We start from the raw sequence: 22,729 nt of genomic DNA on the forward strand, positions 1-22,729 counted from the left end.
ATGGGCTTGGGAATTGGAAGGAGTGCAGTGTGGGGTTGAAACAATGGATATGAGACTCTTAGACACCCAGATTCCTATCTCTATATGTGCAACAAAATGACTGCCTCCTGCCTCCACCCTCACTGAAAATAGGGGGTCTATTTTCTGGGGAAATGCAATCAGGATGAAGTACAGTGGTGAGAGGTACTGGCTAAAGACAGGGGCACAAGAGCATGTCTGCATACAAACAGAGAAGCCCCTTCTTGAGGCAGTTCCCAGAGAGTTAGTATGAAGCTTATACTCCCTAGAGACATGGAGCTCCTTCTCTGGAGAGATGAATGGCCTCAAAGAAAAGTTCCCTAAATACTGACTTTTGAGAGACTCAGGTGGCAAAGCTGCCTCCCGTTACCCTCATGGAAGCCCTTTATAGCCCTTTGACAGACCTGTCTGTGCACACTGAGCTTCTAACCCACTTTATTTTATTTTATTTTTTAAACAGCAACTATTCATTTAATCAAAAACTGTGATACAGCCATTTTGAAAGATACAGGTGAGGCAATGTGCATGGGGGAATGTATACGAGAGCTAATATTCCCATCTTCCATAGTGGGAAGTCAATTGATAATGTATAAAAATTTTAAATTAACAACTATACTACCAACTCTTATCTAGAAATCTGGAGGGAAATGTCAGAGGAAACAGTTTTAAAAACTTAAAGTATAAGCCTAGGGAATAGGAGAGAAGGTAGTTTGCTTTTATTTTTCTGAGTATTGTATTATTTGACCTGTAAAAATGATATACATGCTCTTGTGTGACATAAAAAATAAGTTTTAAAAATGTTAAGACTGTGATAACAAAATGGAAACACAACCTCTACTGGCAACTTGGCTATTATTTTGGAAGCAACTTCTACTCTATAGAAAAAAAAAGTGGTGAAAATTACTTAGGAGAAACACTTTACTTAATTTCATTTTGAAAATTTACGGGAGCTGGTGGTAGAAATGTATAATATAGGGATTTCTTGAGAACAACCCACTTTAAAGCAACTTGCTCAAATAGAAGTGCCAGCTGAGGGGTTTTACAATCTGTCCAGAGTTTGGAGTAAAGTAGCCATAGGAATGTTAGAAGATGGAGCCAGCTGAAAACTGCATGCATGCTGCATCACTTCAGTCGTATCCGACTCTTGTGACCCCGTGGACTGTAGCCCGCCAGGCTCTTCTGTCCATGGGGATTCTCCAGGCAAGAATACTGGAACTGGAGAGGGTTGCCATGCCCTCCTCCAGGGGATCTTCTGACCCAGGGACCAAACCTGCTTCTCTTACGTCTCCTTCGTTGAGAGGGGGTTGTTGTTGTTGTTGTTTTAAGCGCTAGTGCCACCTGGAAAGCCCACTCAAAACTGTGGTGAAGGACAAACAGTTGGTCAAGAAAGGTACCCTGGTTGGCTGTGGTGCAGGACATCTTTTTTTTTTTTTTTTTTTTGACATCTGTTTGGCCTGCAGGTTCACTGTCCTCTTCTCCATCATGCTTTGGGCTCTGAGGGGCTGACCTGAAGGACACACACAGTAGCGGTACCCCCTCCCTCTGCCATCCCTGGAGACTGGGGGAGAGGGCGAGTGAGATGGAGCCCTCCATGTGGGACTGAGCTGTCTGTGTCCCTGGACTCCTGTCTTTCCTGGTAACTACTTCTTTCTGTTGCCCCATCAGGCCTAGGACTGGTAACTAGGATACCACACTACAACTTAGGGTTTCTCTGCCTGCGCTGCACTCTGCCTGCACCTTGGGAAACCGTACCTTTATTAATCTCTTCAAATTACCCAGCTTGAGGGTGCCATTTATTTCCTGCCAGGACCCTGACTTGAAACACCAAACAATATTTACATTATCAAAATGTGAAAACTGACTACTGATTACCAGAGGAACCTGTGAAATAACTATATTGGGAAGCTGGAGAAAGGGAAATGGGAACAATGGTATAAGAACACCAAATCCTTAACTGCCATAGTAGTAGTGAATAACAAAATTGATAAACTGAGAATGGAATAATATAAGCTAAAAGAGTTGAAAGTGATGACTTCTGTGAAGAGGGAAGTTGATGGACATGATGTTTCGGTATGTACCCTTTATGCTTTTGATTTTTTAAATTATGAGCACGTATAAATATGGAAAAAATTTAATTTTAAAAAAGTAAAATGTCAGGAGAAAACAGGACAGTGAAAACTCTTTGAATTCTTCAGAGGACCTGGTGCATAATGGTTGCTTAGGTACCAACAGCAGAGTTGAACCCTATGTGGCTCTCCTTTAGAGCTTCGGGTCCCCAAGAATCTGTCACTGCTCTTCAGGAAAATGTGCTTGACAGTGTGTGTGGCCTGATAGCAGGGTGGGGAGACAATAAGGCGATTAGGGAGAGAGGTCAATAGTTCGCAGCTGCATAGATTTGCTTTGAGGAGCAGAGCCTGAATCTTAGCTCTCCACTCTCAACTAGGAGTCAGGGTCTTTAGGCAAGTTATTTCACCTCTCCATTCCTCAGTTTATTAAGTCCCATGAGGGCACAGTCTATTACAACCATCATCTTTTCCTGACCAGAGACTTTATATAGTGGGGGCTGTAGACTGATGCATACTAGGAGCTTGATAAATGAGTGAATCCTTAACTATAAAGAGGAACACATTTGAGTCAGTTCTAATGAGGTGGATGAACCTAGAGTCCATTATACAGAGTGAGATAAGTCAGAAAGAGAAAGACACATTGTATATTAATGCATATATATGGAATCTAGAAAGATAGTACTGATGATCCTACTTGCAGGGTGGCGAAGGAGACACAGACATTTTGGACACAGTGCTGGAAGAAGAGGGTGGGAAGATATGAGAGAATACATTGAAACGTATTTATTACCATATGTAAAATAGATAGCTGGTGAGTTCGATATATGACTCAGGGAACCCAAAGCCAGTGCTCTGTGACAACTTGGAGGGGTGGGATGGGGAGGCAGGTGGAAGTGGGGGTTCAAGAGGGACAGGACATATGTATGCACACCTAATGCTGATTCATGTTGATGTGTGGCAAAAACCATCAGAATATTGTCAAGTAATAATCCTCTAATTAGAAAACTGTAAAAAAAAAAAAAACTGAGTTAATCATAAGGATTAATTAAGAATGTACATATAACATGGCAAATGTTTGGTAAATAGATCAAATAAATATTAATTTTTTTCCCTCTTACTTTCTGCCACAGTTCCCTATCAACGTTGATATCAATCAGCTTTGAGCTGAAGTCTGATAGAGGTAAATAATAATAAATGGTATAAAGAACAATTATTGAGTCTTTAATTTATGCCTTGCAAGCTTATATTAGCTTATTCAATTTTTACTTCCTAAGTACTCTTATTATGCCCACTTTACAAGTGAGAATGCTGAGGCATAAGCAGTGAAGGCCGAGTGCGGAAGAATTAATGCTTTTGAACTGTGGTGTTGGAGAAGACTCTTGAGAGTCCCTTGGACTGCAAGGAGATCAAACCAGGAGATTTCCTAAAGGAAATCCATCCTGAATATTCATTGGAAGGACTGATGCTGAAGCTGAAACTCCAATACTTTGGCCACCTGATGCAAAGAGCTGACTCATTTGAAAAGACCCTGATGCTGGGAAAGATTGAAGGCAGGAGGAGAAGGGGACAACAGAGAGTTAGATGGTTGGATGGCATCACTGACTCAATGCACATAAGTTTGAGCAAGCTCTGGGAGTTGGTGATGGACAGGGAAGCCTGGGATGCTGCAGTTTGTGGGGTTGCAAAGGGTCGGACACGACTGAGCAACTGAACTGAACTGAATGGCATAGCTAGTAAGCGGTGGACTAGGATTTGAACACAGGAGCTCAGCTTTAGAGCTTAAGCACTTACTCATTTACTAGATTGTCAACAACCTATTCATGTAACCCAGAAAATGGATCACTATCAGGTTTTTCAGGAAATTCCTTCTTGCCTAAGCAATCCTTGTGATATGCTACTGTCCAGACAACAAAGTCACCACTTTCGGGTCTGGGGATGTGTTCACTGAAGACTGTTAGTGACCTTGTTTTGAAGAGAAACCCATTCACGTATTTTATCAAGCCTCAAGGTTGCTCTCTTGCTAACTCAGCATATCTTCTTATTCTTTGATCCCAACGTCTTTAAAAAAATAATTTTATTTACTTATTTATTTTTGGCTGTGTTGGGTCTAGTTGTGGAGGGCGGAGGCTACTCTCTAGGTGCGGTTTGAGGGCTTCTCCTTGCGGTGGCTTCTCTTGTTGCAGAGCGCAGGCTCTAGAGTGCTGGCTCAGTAATTGTATGGGGCTTAGTTGTTCTGTGGCACATGGGATCTTTCCCGTCAGGGATCGAACCCGTGTCTCCTGCATTGGCAGGCCAGTTCTTTACCACTGAGCCACCAGGGAAGCCCCCAGCTTCCTTTTTCAAAATATTTTTTTAGTGAAATATAGCTGATTTACAATGTTGTGTTAGTTTCACATGTATAGCAAAGTGGATCAGTTATACATATGCATATACCCATTCTTTCAGATTCTTTTACCATATTGGTCATTATGGAGTATTGAGCAGAGTCCCCTATGCTGTACAGTAGGTCCTTATTAGTTATCTATCTTATATATAGTAGTGTGTATGTCAACCCCAACCATCCATTAATCCCTCCTCCTGCTTACCCCTTGGTAACCATAAGTTTGTTTTCTACGTAGATTCCAACTTCTGTCTTTAAGAAAAAATCTTAGCAAGTAGTTAAGATATAATAAGCTGTGCTTCTTTTCCCATTCCCAAGAATAAAAAAGGGGAAAATTTTCTTCCCTAAATGTAAAACACAAGATATGAAATGACACATTCATTTCAAACAAATTTTGGATTCTAATTTATAGTTTCTTTTAACTTACAGTTGTCCTTTAATCTATATTTTACATTTTACATCCCAGGGAAGAATACAGAAACATTCTCTTCAGGTTCTCAAAAGACTGGAAAGAATTTATTTCATAAATACTGCAACTGAAGTGTGCAATTAGTTATAAGCTATTTCATATAGGTAATTTGGAGAATGCAGGGCACCATTAAGAAGTGAGTATTAATAAGTCTATTAAAGGTAAGCCATGAAGATTAGTTTTGGGGGGCAGTTTTGGGTGGGGTAAAAGTACAAAACTAAGCACCTTTACTGTTCATTGAGGGAATTTTCTTCCATTCAGGTTTCTAAACAAGGAACTTAAGAAGATGTTGCCTTTTACTGTGTGGCTCAGTGAAAACCTATATCAGCAGACACTCACCTGACACATATCAAGTGTTGGACTCTGTCCCAAGTGTCCTGTATACTCTGTTATCCTCACGGTAACCCTACCAGCTAAGTGCTACTAGCAGTTCAGTTCAGCCGCTCAGTCATGTCCGACTCTTTGCGACCCCATGAATCGCAGCACGCCAGGCCTCCCTGTCCATCACCAACTCCCTGAGTTCACCCAAACTCATGTGCATTGAGTCGGTGATGCCATCCAGCCATCTCATCCTCTGTCGTCCCCTTCTCCTCCTGCCCCCAATCCCTCCCAGCAGCAGGGTCTTTTCCAATGAGTCAACTCTTCGCACGAGGTGGCCAAAGTATTGGAGTTTCAGCCTCAGCATCAGTCCTTCCAATGAACACCCAGGACTGATCTCCTTTAGGATGGACTGGTTGGATCTCCTTGCAGTCCAAGGGGCTCTCTCAAGAGTCTTCTCCAACACCACAGTTCAAAAGCATCAATTCTTTGGCGCTCAGCTTTCTTCACAGTCCAACTTTCACATCCATATATGACTACTGGAAAAACCATAGCCTTGACTAGACAGACCTTTGTTGGCAAAGTAATATCTTTGCTTTTTAATATGCTATCTAGGTTGGTCATAACTTTCCTTCCAAGGAGTAAGCGTCTTTTAACTTCATGGCTAAAATCACCATCTGCAGTGATTTTGGAGCCCCCCAAAACTCTGACACTGTTTCCACTGTTTCCCCATCTATTTCCTATGAAGTGATGGGACCAGATGCCATGATCTTAGTTTTCTGAATGTTGAGCTTTAAGCCAATTTTTTCACTCTCCTCTTTCACTTCCATCAAGAGGCTTTTTAGTTCCTCTTCACTTTCTGATGAACTATGATGAAATATGATGAACCTGATGAACTATGATGAAATATGATGAACCTGATGAACTATGGATGGAGGTTTGTGACATTGTGCAGGAGACAGGGATCAAGATCATCCCCAAGGAAAAGAAATGCAAAAATGCATTGTACAGGCTTTTTAGTTCCTCTTCACTTTCTGATGAACTATGATGAAATATGATGAACGTGATGAACTATGGACGGAGGTTCGTGACATTGTGCAGGAGACAGGGATCAAGACCATCCCCAAGGAAAAGAAATGCAAAAAAGCAAAATGGTTGTCTGAGGAGGCCTTACAAATAGCTGTGAAAAGAAGACAAGCGAAAAGCAAAGGAGAAACGGAAAGATATTCCTATTTGAATGCAGAGTTCCAAAGAATAGCAAGAAGAAATAAGAAAGCCTTCCTCAGTGAGCAATGCAAAGAAATAGAGGAAAACAACAGAATGGGAAAGACTAGAGATCTCTTCAAGAAAATTAGAGATACCAAGGGAACATTTCATGTAAAGATGGGCTCGATAAAGGACAGAAATGGTATGGACCTAACAGAAGCAGAAGATATAAAGAAGAGGTGGCAAGAATACACAGAAGAACTGTACAAAAAAGATCTTCATGACCCAGATAATCACGATGGTGTGATCACTCACCTAGAGCCAGACATCCTGGAATGTGAAGTCAAGTGGGCCTTAGAAAGCATCACTATGAACAAAGCTAGTGGAGGTGATGGAATTCCAGTTGAGCTATTTCAAATCCTGAAAGATGATGCTGTGAAAGTGCTGCACTCAAAATACCAGCAAATTTGGAAAAGTCAGCAGTGGCCACAGGACTGGAAAAGTCAGTTTTCATTCCAATCCCAAAGAAAGGCAATGCCAAAGAATGCTCCAACTACCACACAATTGCACTCATCTCACACGCTAGTAAAGTAATGCTCAAAATTCTCCAAGCCAGGCTTCAGCAGTACGTGAAAGGTGAACTTCCAGATGTTCAAGCTGATTTTAGAAAAGGCAGAGGAACCAGAGATCAACTTGCCAACATCCGCTGGATCATGGAAAAAGCAAGAGAGTTCCAGAAAAACATCTTTTTCTGCTTTATTGACTATGCCAAAGCCTTTGACTGTGTGGATCACAATAAACTGTGGAAAATTCTGAAAGAGATGGGAATACCAGACCACCTGACCTGCCTCTTGAGAAACCTGTATGCAGGTCAGGAAGCAACAGTTAGAACTGGACATGGAACAATAGACTGGTTCCAAATCAGGAAAGGAGTACGTCAAGGCTGTATATTGTCACCCTGCTTATTTAACTTATATGCAGAGTACATCATGAGAAACGCTGGACCGGAAGAAGCACAAGCTGGAATCAAGATTGCTGGGAGAAATATCAATCACCTCAGATATGCAGATGACACCACCCTTATGGCAGAAAGTGCTACTATAACACTCAGTTAATAGATGAAGAAGAAACTGACGCACAGATTAAGTCACATAGCTAGTGAGCTTCGCAGTGGGACTTGAGTCCAACAGTGTAGGTTCAAAGTCTGGGCTCTAATGACTCTGCTACACCATGGGTCTGCCACTGCTGAGGCGGCAACTCATCCTGGGAGGGCCTGATATAGCACTCCTTTTTTTCTGCTTCTTACATCTGTGGGTCTTGGGTGACAAGAATCTGATTGTACAAGTAAAAATTCCAAGGAATTTTTGTATTCAGGCCAGACATAGCCTGTTCTTATGGATAACTGGGTACCAGAAGTAGCACACTAACGGGGAAGACCAAAATTCACAAAATTTAGCTTACATAAAGGGGACCATTAGTGGATTCTCTAAGGAGATAAGCCCCCTGTCAGGGTTTATCTTAAAGGGTATAAGTGTGTTCACAGATGTTTCTTTGCTAGAAAAATCTCTGTAGGCTAGAAAAATAATTTTAAGTGCATGGAAAAAAAAGTCTTGGAGAAAATGCACTAAGCACTACCTCAAGAGACTGAGACTTGGGGGTAAGGATACAGAAACATTTTCTATTTTATATATATCAGTACTATTCAAACCTTAAACCTTAAAAAATAATACTTTTGTAATTAAAAAATGGACATTAATGGTCAGTGATCTTTTCATTCCCTTTTCACTATTCAGTTCACCACTCAGCTACTTGAACCAGAAAGATATACATTTGAGTAAAGGTGGTCTGTGAATTCTAACACCTAGTGAACCTGAATTTGACGTGCTGCTGCTGCTGCTGCTGCTGCTGCTAAGTCGCTTCAGTCGTGTCCGACTCTGTGCAACCCCATAGACGGCAGCCCACCAGGCTCCCCCGTCCTTGGGATTCTCCAGGCAGGAACACCTGAGTGGGTTGCCATTTCCTTCTCCAATGCATGAAAGGGAAAAGTGAAAGTGAAGTTGCTGTGTCGTGTCTGACTCTTCGCGACCCCATGGACTACAGCCTACCAGGCTCCTCCATCCATGGGATTTTCCAGGCAAGAGTAGTGGAGTGGAGTGCCATCGCCTTCTCTGGAGTTTGACATGATGGGAGGGCAAATCCAGTGAGGTAAGTATAGACATTTCTGTAATTGCAACTAGCGTATAGTTGAGTCTTGTTTTTCAATCCAATCTGACAGTCTTTAACTTTTAGAGTATTCAGTCTAATTGCTAGGGTGTGTGCTAGGCTTCTCAGGTGGCTCAGATGGTAAGGAATCTGCCTGCAATTCAGAAGACCTGGGTTCGATCCCTGGGTAGGGAAGATCCCCTGGAGAAGGGAATGGCAATCCACTCGTGTTCTTGCCTGGAGAATTCCATGCACAGAGGATCCTGGCGGGCTACCATCCATGGGGTCACAGTCAGACACAACTTAGCAACTGAACAAGAGGATGGGTTTAAGCCTTGCTTAATACCATCTTGGGCTTCCCTGGTGGCTCAGAGGTTAAAGCAACTGCCTGCAATGCAGGAGACCTGGGTTCGATCCCTGGGTTGGGAAGATCCCCTGGAGAAGGAAATGGCAACCCACTCCAGTATTCTTCCCTGGAGAATCCCATGGATGGAGGAGCCTGGTGGGCTACGGTCCACGGGGTCACAAAGAGTCGGACACGACTAAGCGACTTCACTAATACCATCTTGCTATTTATTTCTATGACTACAGATAAGTAAAATTTAAAGATTAAGCCAGTTTTACCTCATGCGTCAGCCTACTTTTAAAGATAATTTTTCTTTTCTGGTCACACACAGGGCTTATGGGATCTCAGTTCCCTGACCAGAAATCAAACCTGGGCCCACAGCAGTGAGTGCCAAGATTTAACCACTAGGCCGCCAGGGAATTCCCGTCAGCCTATTTGTTATCCATCCCAAAAAACAGCTGGTTACTAGGTGGCCAGAGAGGCTATATAGGTTTTTCAAGCTGCATCGTTAGGGGAAATGGGAACACCTGGACCTCTGGCTCCACCTCAACAGGTACAATTAATTCCATGTTTGTCATATTAGGGGTTCTGGGAAAGACTTATGAAAACGGACTTTGCAGGTAGCTTCCAAAGTCTTTTCTGTGACTTAAATACACACCCGATTGAGGATATGGACTACAAACCAAGTCTGATCATCCTTGAACCAAGTTCTAGGAACTGCTCCAGCTCTGGATAATTAAAGAGCTGAAAATAACTAAGACTCCCCTGGCCTCAGGAACTGGAAGAACAGCTGAGTCTTGAAGAAGCTAAACTGGGAAAGGGCAGAGGTAATGCACTGAGGAATCCCATGCAAGTTCTGACACTGGAAACAGCAAACCTAAGTTTAAAATGGGCAGCTTTCCATCCCAGGGCCACTGTGGCTCCAGACGACATATGCACCAATAGGAAATCAGTTTCTGGATTAAACCCTTGGCCTGGATGAGTGGGTTACCTTTCTCAGTTATGGATGTTTGAGCAATCATTTTTTTCAGATTGAAGCAGGCAACACAAGGTATCCCACTCATTTTGTAGTGTAAGTCCAAAGTAAACTAGACTACTGATTTTATGCTTTTTTCCAGGAGAAACTCATTCTTCTGGGGCACGGCATGCCTTCCCTATGCTGACATTTTGTACCCTTCCAGGCTAATGGGCCCTGCTAAGCAGACTAATCCCATAATGTGATTTGCCTTAAAACCACCACGCAGTAGAACTGGAGGCAGAAATGACCAACAGGGTAAAGGAAAAACTGGGCAAGAAAACCCTGGGCTGGGGAATAAAGGCTTCCAACTTCACCAGGAAGTGGCTACTGGAGTTTAGCAATCTAGGGTAAGCCCTGCCACTTACTGGGGTAAATTACTTAACATCAAAGCCTTTTCTAAAGGTGCTTGGCACAGTGCTGATTTATCACGGCTCTCAATTACCAGTAGCTGCTATCATTTTCCACAATGGGAAGGTGGGGTCATGGTAGGCCTGAACAGCTGCCAAAGTTCAATTTGAAAGGACTCCAAGGATCAAGTATATCAGATGTTAGCTGGACTTGAAACTGAGAGCTACCTTTGGTGAAATCTCTTAAGTCCTTCATTCCTTATAAGACTTCATATCTTCCTATTTATCAGAATTCCACTTAATTTGGACCTAGTTTTCCAGTCTGGATTGTTCCAAAGTCTTATGTAGGTTTTGGCATTTCTAATTGCTGGACTTTTTATCTACAAGCCAACCAACCGTAATTCCCTCACAAAAACAATTTATGCTTAAAATTTTCCCCAAGACTCACCCACACCTAATGGGTAAGGTCTGAACTTTTAAAAATAGCTCTTATTAAAAAAAAAATCTTATTGACTTGACTGCACTCAGTCTTTGTTGAAGCATTCGGGATTTTTTGTGTGTGTGGCATGCAGATCTTCAGGTGCGGCCTGGGAACTCTTAGTTGCGGCCTGTGGGATCAAGTTCCCTGATCAAGGATGGAACCAGAGTTCCCTGCACTAGGCTTGCAGTTTCAGCCACTGGACCACCAGGGAGGTCCCAAGACCCGAATTCCCTACCTTGGCATACAAAGCCATTTGCAACTTGAATTAAACTGATTTTCTTCCGCCTCTTGTCACTTTCAACTCTCCAACACTATTGCCCCAAAATGCCTTTCCTTTCCTTCACACCTTCATCATGCCCTTCCCTCTTCTATCTTCAAGGCTGAGCTAAAATGTCACCTCTTTAGTGAAGCCTACCCATTTCCCCAATGGTTTCTTCCTTCACGTTCCATTATACTTATCACTTCATCTTTAACAGAGAACTTACCCGAGACATACTCTTTCTTCTATTTCAAACATTTTTTGATCTGCTCCATTACTATTGCTTATAGAGTAGTTGTGACAATCATACATTTGAAATGTACTTTGTAAAACTGTAAGTTATAACACACCATCACTATACTGGTCTGGAAGAGAAACGGCGGGACTGAAGCAGAAGAGTGACGTTGTTGCTTTCCTTTTACTGGTTCGAAGTCTGAACTGGTTTTTGACCTACTGCAGCCACTTTATATGGAAAATAACCAGCTTGTATAATGGCTTAAAAAAGTAATGAGTAGCCCTCGAGCAACCCAACCAAGTAAGCACCACATGTAAGGAGAATCCAAAGGATGTGTTGCAGTTAAGAGTATCTATAAAAAGTTTTACTTTTTCCTGTAATTTTAATACAAGACATCTAAAGTCTTAGATAAATATTGAGTTGATCCTATTAGGAACAAAATATGGCATGGATTCTAAAAACATGAACATATCTTTTTTTTCCTTTGCATTTAGGCTTTGCAGTTACTATGTAATGATTATCACTTTGCCAACAGTCAGATACTAGAGAAAGAGAGATATGAGAAACATCTTTTATTTTTTTTCTAAAGAGGTGAAAATAAGTAAGATTTCTTATATTTCTCACTCATAAGATTTTTAAACTCTTAAAAATGCAATTGCCTCTTTTCAAAGCACATGCCATCTTAAAAAAAATCTTAGCAATGTACATTTGCACTCAAAGAAAAACATGCAGCGCCATTGTCCTCTGACAAAATTCTGCATAAAAACCTCACACGACTTTCTGCACACATGTCCCCTCTTTATCATTTAGGGACGCCAAACCACAAACATTCAGTGCAATATTTATTGTTTCTTATTTCCGTAGGAAACACAGGACCAATGATGTCTTCTGACTACAACTGTTTCTGGATGGCTGAGCAACAGTCTCCCTCTGCTTTATTTTAAAGTACTCTCTTTAACTTGCTGATGTAAGGTACAACTAGAATTCAGCAAAACTTGAGGATCCAAGTGGAAGATGGAGGAGAAATACTTAAGGTGTACCCTGTGCCATAAACTTAGGAAAAAAATTTACACAGAAAAAAAACAAAACAAAAACCTCAGATTTATCAATGCACCCTTTTAAAAAGTGTTTTTTTTTTTTTTTAAATTTCTGAAAGCAGCTTAATGTGAATCAAAAGCAGTTCCTGAGTAACTGCAGTAAACAGTGTCTTTTTAAAATATATATATATATATATATATTTGCAACTTAGCTCATTTTGGTTCTGCCTTAATTTACTTCCCCAGCTTTTAGTTTAATCACAGTTCCTTTCCTTTCAGTTCTCAATGTGCAAGTACAACAGCATCAGCTCCAAGAGTCGGCGCGCTGCAGATGTTTCTTGTCACTTCTGTGTGATCGCCTGCACGTCTGTCAGGCCAGGTTTCCAGAGTTACTGCAGGCCACAGTTCTCTCAGTCTCACAAAACCTGTGAGAGCTGCAGACACTTCACGTTTTCTTCATCAGACGCCGTGACTGCCACGTGTGGAGCTTGTTGTAGGCTGTCTGGAGCATCTCCTCTATGTGACTTACCAGCTGAAAAACAAACACAACACTCTTAAGCAACAACGGGCTAATGGCTGGTGAGGTTAATGCTTCTGACTCAGATCTGGTACATATTTCAGAGCGCAGTTGCAAAGCTCTTTTTTATTTCCCCAATGAGGCAATATGCAGGCCCTCTGTGAAGGTTCTCAGATACATTTCATATAGAAAGGTAAGAGGGATGGGGGCGGTGTACAGTATAGGCTGAAGTTCACCTGCTCTGCCTACGCTATATGTCTGCCCTGTCATTAACCAGCCACAGAACAACAGGAAAATCTGTGTTACAGGTCTCAGTTTCTTCTGTCAAATCAGAGGTTTCGAGATTTAAACATTGGACTTCTAAGTAAAATCCAGAGGGCATCAACACTATCTGAGAGAAAATATAAAAAATGCCCTACTCCCCTGAAGATTCTGAGGCAGCAGGTCTGAGATGATACCCAGGAATCTTTTGATTTTCAAAAGCTTCTGAGCTTAATTCTGCTGAACAGCCAAGCTTGAGAAGCACTTTTCTATGTTCTCTAGGTCTTTTCCAGCTCTCAACACTTCAGGATTTCCACATAATAGATTACAGAAAAATGTAATTAGTCTTAAACCTCCACACAAGTACTATGAAACCCCTTCTGTCAGGACTATGTACTTTGAGTAGAAAAAATTTTTGCCCTCATCATAGACATAACTAGAAGTCAAAAGGACCACACTGATCTAAGCTGATAAAGGCTCCTGAGGTAGAATGTCCTTGGATTATCTATTTCCTTGGAAGTGGACAGTGTAATTTACATGGTTGGAAGTAAAATTTTTGTAATGTCTCCAAGTCAATTTTGGCAGTATGGAGACAGAGAACAGGAAGGCTTAAATCCTTATAGCATGCCAACAATTTGGATTCAATCTGAGGTAGAGTTAGAAACAAACCCTTATTTACCACATCTGTTATCAGTAAGTGTGTTTGTGTAGGGGAGTGTTATTTACTTCTGTCGGTAAACTACATAAAAATCATTTATTCTGCTTGACAGGCCACAATGTTTCCACAGTACCAGTTAGAAGAGATGACCACCACAGCCTCGTGTAAGGCTGCTCAGGGCCTCAGAATTCTTTTTACCAGAGACCTTTTTACAGTGCTCCAGGCAGTTACAATCAAATGAGAAGGCACATGAACTGAATCTGAGATCCTTGCTCTGCTGTGGGAAGACACTTCAAGATTCTTTTCTGATTATAAATAATATTACGTTTTGAGGAAAAAAAAACAATGTTTAGGGAATAAAACCTTTTATCAATGAAGATTTTTCAGCTTTCAACTGTGAAATTTCCTGTTTTGCTTATCCTACTTACATACTGAACAAAAATAGTTTTATATGCTATTTTTTCCATAGTCATCTTTGAGAAGACTTGCATTACACACAGAGAAAGAATCTTGTGCAGTTGCTCTGCGTGTGTGTGGTTTTGTGTGTGGCTGGCTCTAGTCTTGCATTAAAAACATTAAAAATCCTGAGTGCAGGTGACACTTCTCACGCATCACCTCACTGCTGCCCTGCTGTCAACAGGGGAGCTGAGGCCATCACCCAGGAACTTTCCAGCTCACTCTCACAGAATGGCAACTCTGCCATTCTTTGCACTGCTAGAATGTAACTTGTTACTTAGGTTTTCAAAATAAACATTTTTAGGAACATACACATAGGTTGTAAATCTATAAAGAAAAGCATGAAGATGATTATTACAGATGCTGGGTTAGTCATGACCTTGAGAGAGTGTGAAGGAGGTGTGGGCAACTGGCCAGGGGCACTCAGGTGCTGGCTCTATTTCTTACCATGCTTGGTGAGTACACAGACACTGGCTTTACTGCTTCAAAAAGCAACTGTATTTTATACACTTATGAATGTGTGATACATTTTACAATTAAAAAACAGGATTCCCAGGGACATAAAAAACAACATATATACTCAATTACAGGAAAACAAAGTTAATTTCATCATTTTACTACAGAGAAAAAAATCAGGCCAAAACTAGATTCTTGCCTTACATTTGTGCTTAAATACTGTCTCCGAATTTTTTCTTGGAATGGGCAGAGCTTTGTAACTTGGAATCGTTCCAAATTACTTTTCATTTTCACTACCTAAAAAAGATGAGATAAATAATGAATTAGACTCTCAAGAACCTACAAAGATCAAGGGAAAAATACACATAAGGTTACTTTCTTTAAGATTTACTGGCTTCACCAGGCAGAGAAGCAGTTATCTAATATATTTAGATTTTTTGAGTTCATAATTCCTATCCTTCCTGATATTTTTTTTGTGCATGTGTATAAATATGTATGTGGAAAACATACAGTATATACTGTTATAAAATTCCACTTGGTTTAATGTGAACATCTTTAAGTCATTAAATATTAGGTCATCATTTAAAATGGATATATCTTTAACCAATCTGCTTCTGATAGATATCAGACCATTTCTAACATAGACAGTGGTAGAAAAACATCTCTATGGCTCAATATTTGCATACACTCATTCTTAATTATTATTTTCTTATATTTCTAAATGTTGAATTTCTGGGTCAAAGCATTTTTTAAAAAGGTAGTACTAGCAGTAAAAGAAAGGACTCTCATCAAACTGGCCAATACCGATTATTTCAAATTTTTTATTCTTTTGCAAATTATAGATGAAAAATGCACCTTTTCTGTAGCTTTAAAGATAATCCAGGAAATGAACCCACACTCCCTGCACTGGAAATGTGAACTTTTAACCACTGGACCACTAGGGAAGACCCTAAAGATTGTCTGTAAGATAATTTATATAGTAAGGCTATTACTGTTTTTTAAAAATTGAAGTATAGTTGACTTAACAATGTTGTGTTTGTTTCTGGTGTACAGCAAAATGATAGTTAAGTTTTAAGATGTACAATTAATAGTTACGGAACTGCTCTGGATCTCAAGTTTCTTTACAAAATGGGTATCAATACCTACTCCATGAGGATGCTGTGAGGCTTAAAGGAAACAATATAGGCAAAGTAGCGTCTGGCACATGGTAAACGTTCAATACAGTTTTCCAACGTCAAGATAACACCTCACTAATTCACATTATCAAAACAGCTGGCTGTGTTTGGGATCAGTTCTAACCTTTTCTTCTAGGAATGGTGTATTAACAGGAAAACAGGACCAGAAGTGCCGTAGAAGTTCCCCAACAGCCACATATAGGTGTTTCAACTCAGACTGAATATCATTTGGCACCATCTCTGCAAAAGAAAAAGAGGTTCACAGAATAAAAGCTATTTTCCCATGTGTATGCAGTCTCTGACTCACAGTATAAATGTGAATGTGCACCCTACCAATGTTAAACCTGGATGTGCTATTCTAAATTAGTGATTTCTAAATTCCCTTGGGGTTTCAGAGGCCTTTTCAGGTTTTGCTTTAAGAGGTAGGAGAGGAAAAAAACCTTGTAGTATGACATAGCAATGTGCCACTGTTTGTAATATTAAAACAGTACTGAAACATTAAGCTGTTTTCTAGGTATGCTTCAGGATCTGGATGCATAAAAACAAAACACAGATCCTGGGAATGTTCCAAAGGAAAACCACTACAACTTTAACACTCTTCTCAAATTGCTTTAGAGCTGATTTAGGTAAAGGGATAGCAACAGGAGGTCCAGCACGTACGGTTTATGGCTTGCTGTGTCCCTCCCTGCATCAGTGCTCCTCCAGGCGACAGGGCTGTGATGGTGCTACTGGCAGCACTACTTGAGAGAACCTGAAAGGAATGAAGGCAACATTTCAGTTTAACAGCAAATGTCCATGAATACACAATCTACAGCAACCAGAGTGAACTGCTTCCCATAGGGCTACTAGAATACCTACTAATCTTTCAGGAATACCAAATTTACAGGTACCTCAAAATACATCCCCTTTTGTCCAGTCAAGCTTCCCCACCTTAGAGAGTATAGCTGATTGACAATATTGTGCTAGTTCCAGGTATACAGCAGACTGACTCAGTTAAACATATATATGTATATAACCATATTCTTTTTTTCTTCTAATTTATCACCAGGTACTGAGTGCAGTTCCTTGTGCAGTAAATCCTTATTGTTTATTTTCTATGTGGTAGTGTGCATCTGCTGGTCCCATACTCCCAATTTATTCCTGCCTCCCCCACCCCTACTCCCACTTTCTCCTTGGTAACCAGAAGTTTGTTTTCTATGTCTGAGTCTGTTTCTGTTTTGTAAATAAGTTCATCTGTACTATTTTTTAGAGTCCACATATAAGTGATATAGCCAAGCTCTTTCTTAAGTACCAACTTCTTAGCACTGAAGGTAAAACTGAGTTTAAGGAAAGAAAATGTCAAAAAAACATGATAAACCTTGACTGGCAGCTGACATAAGAAAATCCAGCAAAGTAGAAATATATCACTTGCCATTTTTCAAGGAAGTGGATACACATTGCCAAAAGGGGAAAAAAACCTACATTCCCCACTGTATCCACATGAACATTCAGGGACATAACTGATGTATCTCTTCAATGAGTGCCTAACAAGTACCAAGGACCAGTCATAGTGAGGAACAAATCATCTGCTGAACAGCTCAAGCACAGGGTTTAGTGTGTTTTACAAGTAGAAATCCAGGTATGTATGGGCTGGATGAAAAACAGAACTTGGTGTAAAGAGCACATTACAGGTTGACTATGAGTCAAGCAGACATGAAAGTTCACTTGATTCCTATTTCCTTCTGTCACAAAGTATGATAATGCACCGTAACCACAAGTTTCACTGACTGCTAAACTTGCTGACCGGTCGCTGGCTACACTCGGGAACACACACCCGATGGCGGATCATCTTCGCACATGTCTCAGATAATCAAATCACTTTTTGGAGGGAAAAATCTAAACTAACCACAGCTGAAAAAACTTAGTGTTGACCTATATACACTAAAAAGAACTTGTACAAAATAAGTGCTTTTTCAAACTTGAACTAAATAAATAAATAAATGTAAAAAAAAAAAGTTAGGTGGAACTACTTTGGCCCAAGGGCCAAATCTAGAAGGAAAGATATAGTCAGACAATCCCATATTTGTTATGTGAGCATAAGTACGTACACACATATTTCTTTGCTTTGTCCACTAACAGGACAAAGAGACCAGTAGCAAATGACATCCCACCTAGTACTCAGATCTTGGTTTCTAAACCTACTCAACACTTGCCAGGCAGGGAAAGAGTCAGATGAACTTGGAGTACTATCTCATTGTGCCATAAACTAAAGAGGCGCTCAAAACTGATGAAGATACTGTCAGAAAGAGACAGGGGCCAGTATAAAGGGCGTGGAAAGGGTCTAACTACAAAGGTGCAAGGGCACCTTTTCAGGGGTGACAAAACTTGCTTTTTATTTTGATTGTGTTGGTAATGACATGACTGTATATAGACACTGAATTCAAAAGAATATACTGAAAATGTAAATTTTACTGTAAGATATCTCAGTTTAAAAAAAAAAGGATAGCAACAATTTATAACCCACAGAATATAAGAATCCATGCTTATAAAGAAAAGTAAATAAATATGAATGAGTCAGGGAGGTTCAGAAGGTCAACTGATGGGAGGACAGAATTAGAAAATCACCATTTAACTACCACTATGATAATAACTGTTTTCAGCAAGAATCATCAACAGATTCTAAAACATTAGTGAGTAGAAGTTTGAGGGTAAACAAAATAGTTACACAGTATCTCCCCACAAGATACTTACTAATTATGAAGGGAAAAATTGGTAAGTTTTCCGCAGAGAAATCAGATAGTGCCTTAACCAAGTGATCAGAGTTAACACTGCAAGGCAGGACAAATAAATATGTGCGTCCTCATAAGATGTACAAAGGATGCCATATTACTTACACATCAACGTGGTGGGATTCTTGCCAAAAGCGAAATCCAATCATGAGAAAATGCGAAACTGAAGTTGAGGGCATTCTACAAAAAACTGACCTACTCTTCAAACATCAAGGTCATGAAAGATAAAGATTGAAAGGCTACTCCACTGTAAAGGAAACTAAAGAGACGTAAAAAACCGAATGCAATTCATGAATCTGATTTGGATGCTGGACCAAAAAAAGTTTTTCTTTTTTTTGCTACAGGGACATTAATGGTACTATTGGTGAAATTTTTCCAAGAATATAGGTTAGGGACATCCCTGGTGGTCTAATGGCTAAGATTCCATGCTCCCAATACAGGGGCTTGGGCGTGATCCCTGGTCAGGGAACTAGATCCCATATGCCACAACTAAGATCCTGAGTGCCTCAACTAAGACCATGTGTGTTAGTTGCTCAGTCATGTCCTATTCTGTGTGATTCCATGGACTGTAGCCCCCCAGGATCCTCTGTCCATGGAATTCTACTGGCAAGAATACTGGAGTGGGTTGCCATTTCCTTCTCCAAAGACCATGTACAGCCAAATAAAGAAAAAAAAAATTTTTTTTAAAGAATACAGGTTAGATAATAAGACTTAAACAATGTTAACTTATTGTTTCTGTAACTGTAGTGTGTTATTTAGATGTAAAGGATCTGGGGCTTTCTAGGTGGCGCTAGTGGTAAAGAACTCACCTGCCAATGTAGGAGACTAAGAACTAGGGTTCAATCCCTGGATCAGGAAGATGTCCTGGAGGGCATGGCAAGCCACTCCAGTATCCTTGCCTGGAGAATCCGGTGGACAGAGGAGCCTACTGGGCTACAGTCCACAGTGTTGCAAAGAGTTGGACATGACTGAAGCAACTTAGCATGCTCACAAAGGGATCTACCTTCAAAATGGGTCAGAAAACTTTTGCAACTTTTTGTAAATCTAAGATTATTTCAAGGTTAAAAGTTAAAAAGTCAGTCCCCATATGTGATAAGCACTACAATTCAGCTTTCAATTCAGTGTCTGAGTGTTTATGAAAATAGAGAAAAGGGAAAAAATAACTCACTACTGGGCATGCTGAGGACTGCTTTAAAGAGGCAATGGAATTTGAACTACTTTGAATTATTACTATTTGTTCCTTGACACAGAAACAGGCAAAAGACACTCTTAAGAGAGAAAGCCTGAGAAAAAGCACAGGAAGCTTGTAGATGATATGATTAAAAACCTCTGGGTAGTTTACAGAGTGTTAGGCTGGAGTACAGGACTCTTTTTTTAAGTTATGTGGGGAAGGAAAGGGTGGCGATATGGCTGGAGTTGGGACTAGAGATGTGGGTTAGGTCAGATTGTAGGGTTTGGCGAGTCAGACAAAGAACATCCAGACAGTTACTATGAGAAGAAAGGGAAGCAGTAAAGGTTTTTAAGTTGCCGAGTGATGTAGTTGGAATCATGCTTTTATTAAAATAACTTGCAGTGGCTGTGCTGAAAACCTGTCCCGTTTACCTAAGTCGAGGTGATGGAGTCAAGAATTACTGAACTGACAGAACTTGCTGATCATCTGAAGTATGTCTAAGGGCAGGGAGAAACAAAGAATATCTACAGAATGATGTCCAGAAATTTTTTGGAAATCTGGGAGATTTTTCCAATAAAACTGTATATATGGAAGAAAAAAAATCAGCAACCACAAAACTCATTATCTTATTTTCATTATCATCTGAACTTCAGGTATGCCAAATATTTCTCTTTACCTGACTTTTTCAATTTATTAAGCAGAAATATGTCTTTACCCCAAGTTAAGTATGAGTTTTATAAATATGAATGTGCTCATAAAAAGTAACTGGGGATTCTGTTTTTCACACTGTATAAATCACCTACCTGAGTTAATCTGGGTGTATAAGCTTCCATTTCTTGTCTAATACTTTGAAAAGAATTAATAATGTCCTGACTTGTTGCATACTGCAGCGACTGGATTGGAGTTGGACCATGATAATACCTGAAGATTAGCCAAGAAATTACTAATCACACAGAATAAGGGTGCTCAATATTTGTCTGTCAAATATTTTAGCAGTCTCCATACAACATTCCCCCCAAGTAAAGAGTTAAAGATATTTCAATTAAATAACTTAATTCCAATAAGGGTATTAGGAAGAGAACAGCATAGATAGCTAAAAGTTATTTTCTTCGCTTCAATCATTTAGGATCCTTTCCTGAGATGTACAAAGTAACTTTTTAAGGAAATACAATACTATATTTTATGGCAACAAACTGATAAAAACTTGAATACTATACTTGCAGAATAAATTCTGTACCAACTTGTGATATAAAACTATTTTGCTTCAAATTAATTTAATAGTCACCAAACTTACCTATCTGACTTCTTCAGGTTTAGTGCAATTGTTTTTATGGAATTATTTTTTCCCAAGTCTTCATATTCAATGGATTCTTGTAACTTCGCCTATAATTATCAACACAACACTTTTTATTGCTGCACTTCCTACATGTGTTCCCTCTATACACAGCTACCACTTAACAGAGTAACTGTTTTCCTATACTCTGACCATACCACTTAACAGAGTAACTGTTTTCCTATACTCTGACCATACTATGCATCATTAAACCTTTAATATTTGAAAATCTGATAGATGAAAATGTGGATTTTACTCAAAATAAATTAAAAAAATTAATTTTATTACCTGTGTTGCAAATACTTTTTGCCCCCACTTTGGTGTTTTTCAGTTTTAATTCTTCCCTTTATACTTATTCTTCTGTGGATTTTTTTTTTTTTTTTTTTTGCTTAAGCTTTGATCCAACAGAATTTATTATGGAATAAGGTAGGGAATCAGTTTTAAAAAAAATATTATTAATCAGTCCCCCAACAACATTTGTAGAATAACATCTTTCCCCACTGATTCTGAAATGCCATGTTTATCACGTGTGTATTTAATCCCTTCATGTATTTGGGTTTATGTCTGCATTCTTTATTTTGGTTTTACTAATGTGCTTTCTCCTGGACTGTATAGGAACAAATCTGACTTTAGCATGCTACTCAGAGTAATGTATCAATCAGTCCCACCTCACCTAGACTTGGCGTGTTTTTACTACTTTTTCATCTCTATACCCTTGAGTCAACTTCAAGGCATACTGATGTCTTTCACTACCGTTCCCATATGTCAAGCTCATTTTTACCCCTGCTGCTGCCTGATTTAAGTCATGTCCTGACTCAACCTCTTATATAAATCCAAATCCTAAGTCTCTGCCAAGGCCTGGTCATCCACCTAACTTTCACACTTAACTGAAAGCTCCAAGAATATGAGGACTCTATTATTATTCCAGGATCTCTTATTCTATAAATCCCTTGTAGAACACACAGCAGACAACTACTGATGTGGAAGAACATCTTGAGTCAGTTTATCATTGAATATTGTGAAAATTCACACAGTGATTTTTGACAATTTCATCACTACCAAGAATCAAGGGTACTCAGTGCAATATTGCAAAGCAAAAAATCACTCCCTAGACTTCTTTTTGGCATCTCTAACTTATATTTTAGCTTCACTTTGCTTATTTCAGAAAAGAAATACCTTACTTTGGTAATTTTAAAGATGTATATCCTGTAGAAACATATTAGGTGACTGAAATACATAAAGGACCCATAATCTCTTAAAGTTCATAAACTTAATTGTGTATCAGTTTGTTCTACAAACTTTATCTACTTACTCTCTGGTTCCTACTGTAAATAATTACTATACTTTAAATTCTGTTTTACAATTATTCATTTTGTCTTACCTATAGACACTAAATTCTTTGAGGACAAAAACCCAGTCTTAATCATTTTTGTTTCTTGCCACCTAATATGGCATGTAAGGCAACTAAAAAATGGTTTCTTTTAATTGTAATGAAGTGAACTATTGTCACGGTATATGTGAAGTCACTTTAATTCAATGTATCATTAATCCT

The 22,729-nt window shown here is 39.6% G+C and overlaps 1 protein-coding gene and 1 long non-coding RNA gene across 3 annotated transcripts in view; one reads left to right on the forward strand and one right to left on the reverse strand.

Annotated features, from left to right (window-relative positions):
- Positions 1 to 12,174: 12,174 nt before the first annotated feature.
- GTF2H1 (general transcription factor IIH subunit 1) overlaps positions 12,175 to 22,729 on the reverse strand; it is a 29,232-nt gene continuing 18,677 nt past the window's right edge. Inside the window, exons 10-15 of the mRNA XM_019955119.2 lie at positions 21,139 to 21,227; positions 20,648 to 20,765; positions 16,566 to 16,656; positions 16,030 to 16,145; positions 14,935 to 15,027; positions 12,175 to 12,914 (exon numbers count right to left, since the gene is read on the reverse strand). Coding sequence (XP_019810678.1) covers positions 12,828 to 12,914; positions 14,935 to 15,027; positions 16,030 to 16,145; positions 16,566 to 16,656; positions 20,648 to 20,765; positions 21,139 to 21,227 — 594 coding nt within the window. The 3' untranslated portion in view covers positions 12,175 to 12,827. The remainder of the gene's footprint in view (positions 12,915 to 14,934; positions 15,028 to 16,029; positions 16,146 to 16,565; positions 16,657 to 20,647; positions 20,766 to 21,138; positions 21,228 to 22,729) is intronic.
- LOC109554539 (uncharacterized) lies at positions 12,751 to 14,212 on the forward strand. Of its 2 annotated transcripts, none has more exons than XR_011564871.1 (2): positions 12,751 to 12,961; positions 13,931 to 14,212. It is a non-coding gene; the product is annotated as an uncharacterized lncRNA (long non-coding RNA). The 2 variants fall into 2 exon arrangements; XR_002180168.2 differs by having other exon boundaries at positions 12,910 to 13,092.

This window comes from Bos indicus, chromosome 29 (genome assembly GCF_029378745.1).
Source record: "Bos indicus isolate NIAB-ARS_2022 breed Sahiwal x Tharparkar chromosome 29, NIAB-ARS_B.indTharparkar_mat_pri_1.0, whole genome shotgun sequence".
In the NCBI taxonomy this organism is placed as follows: Eukaryota; Metazoa; Chordata; class Mammalia; order Artiodactyla; family Bovidae; genus Bos; species Bos indicus.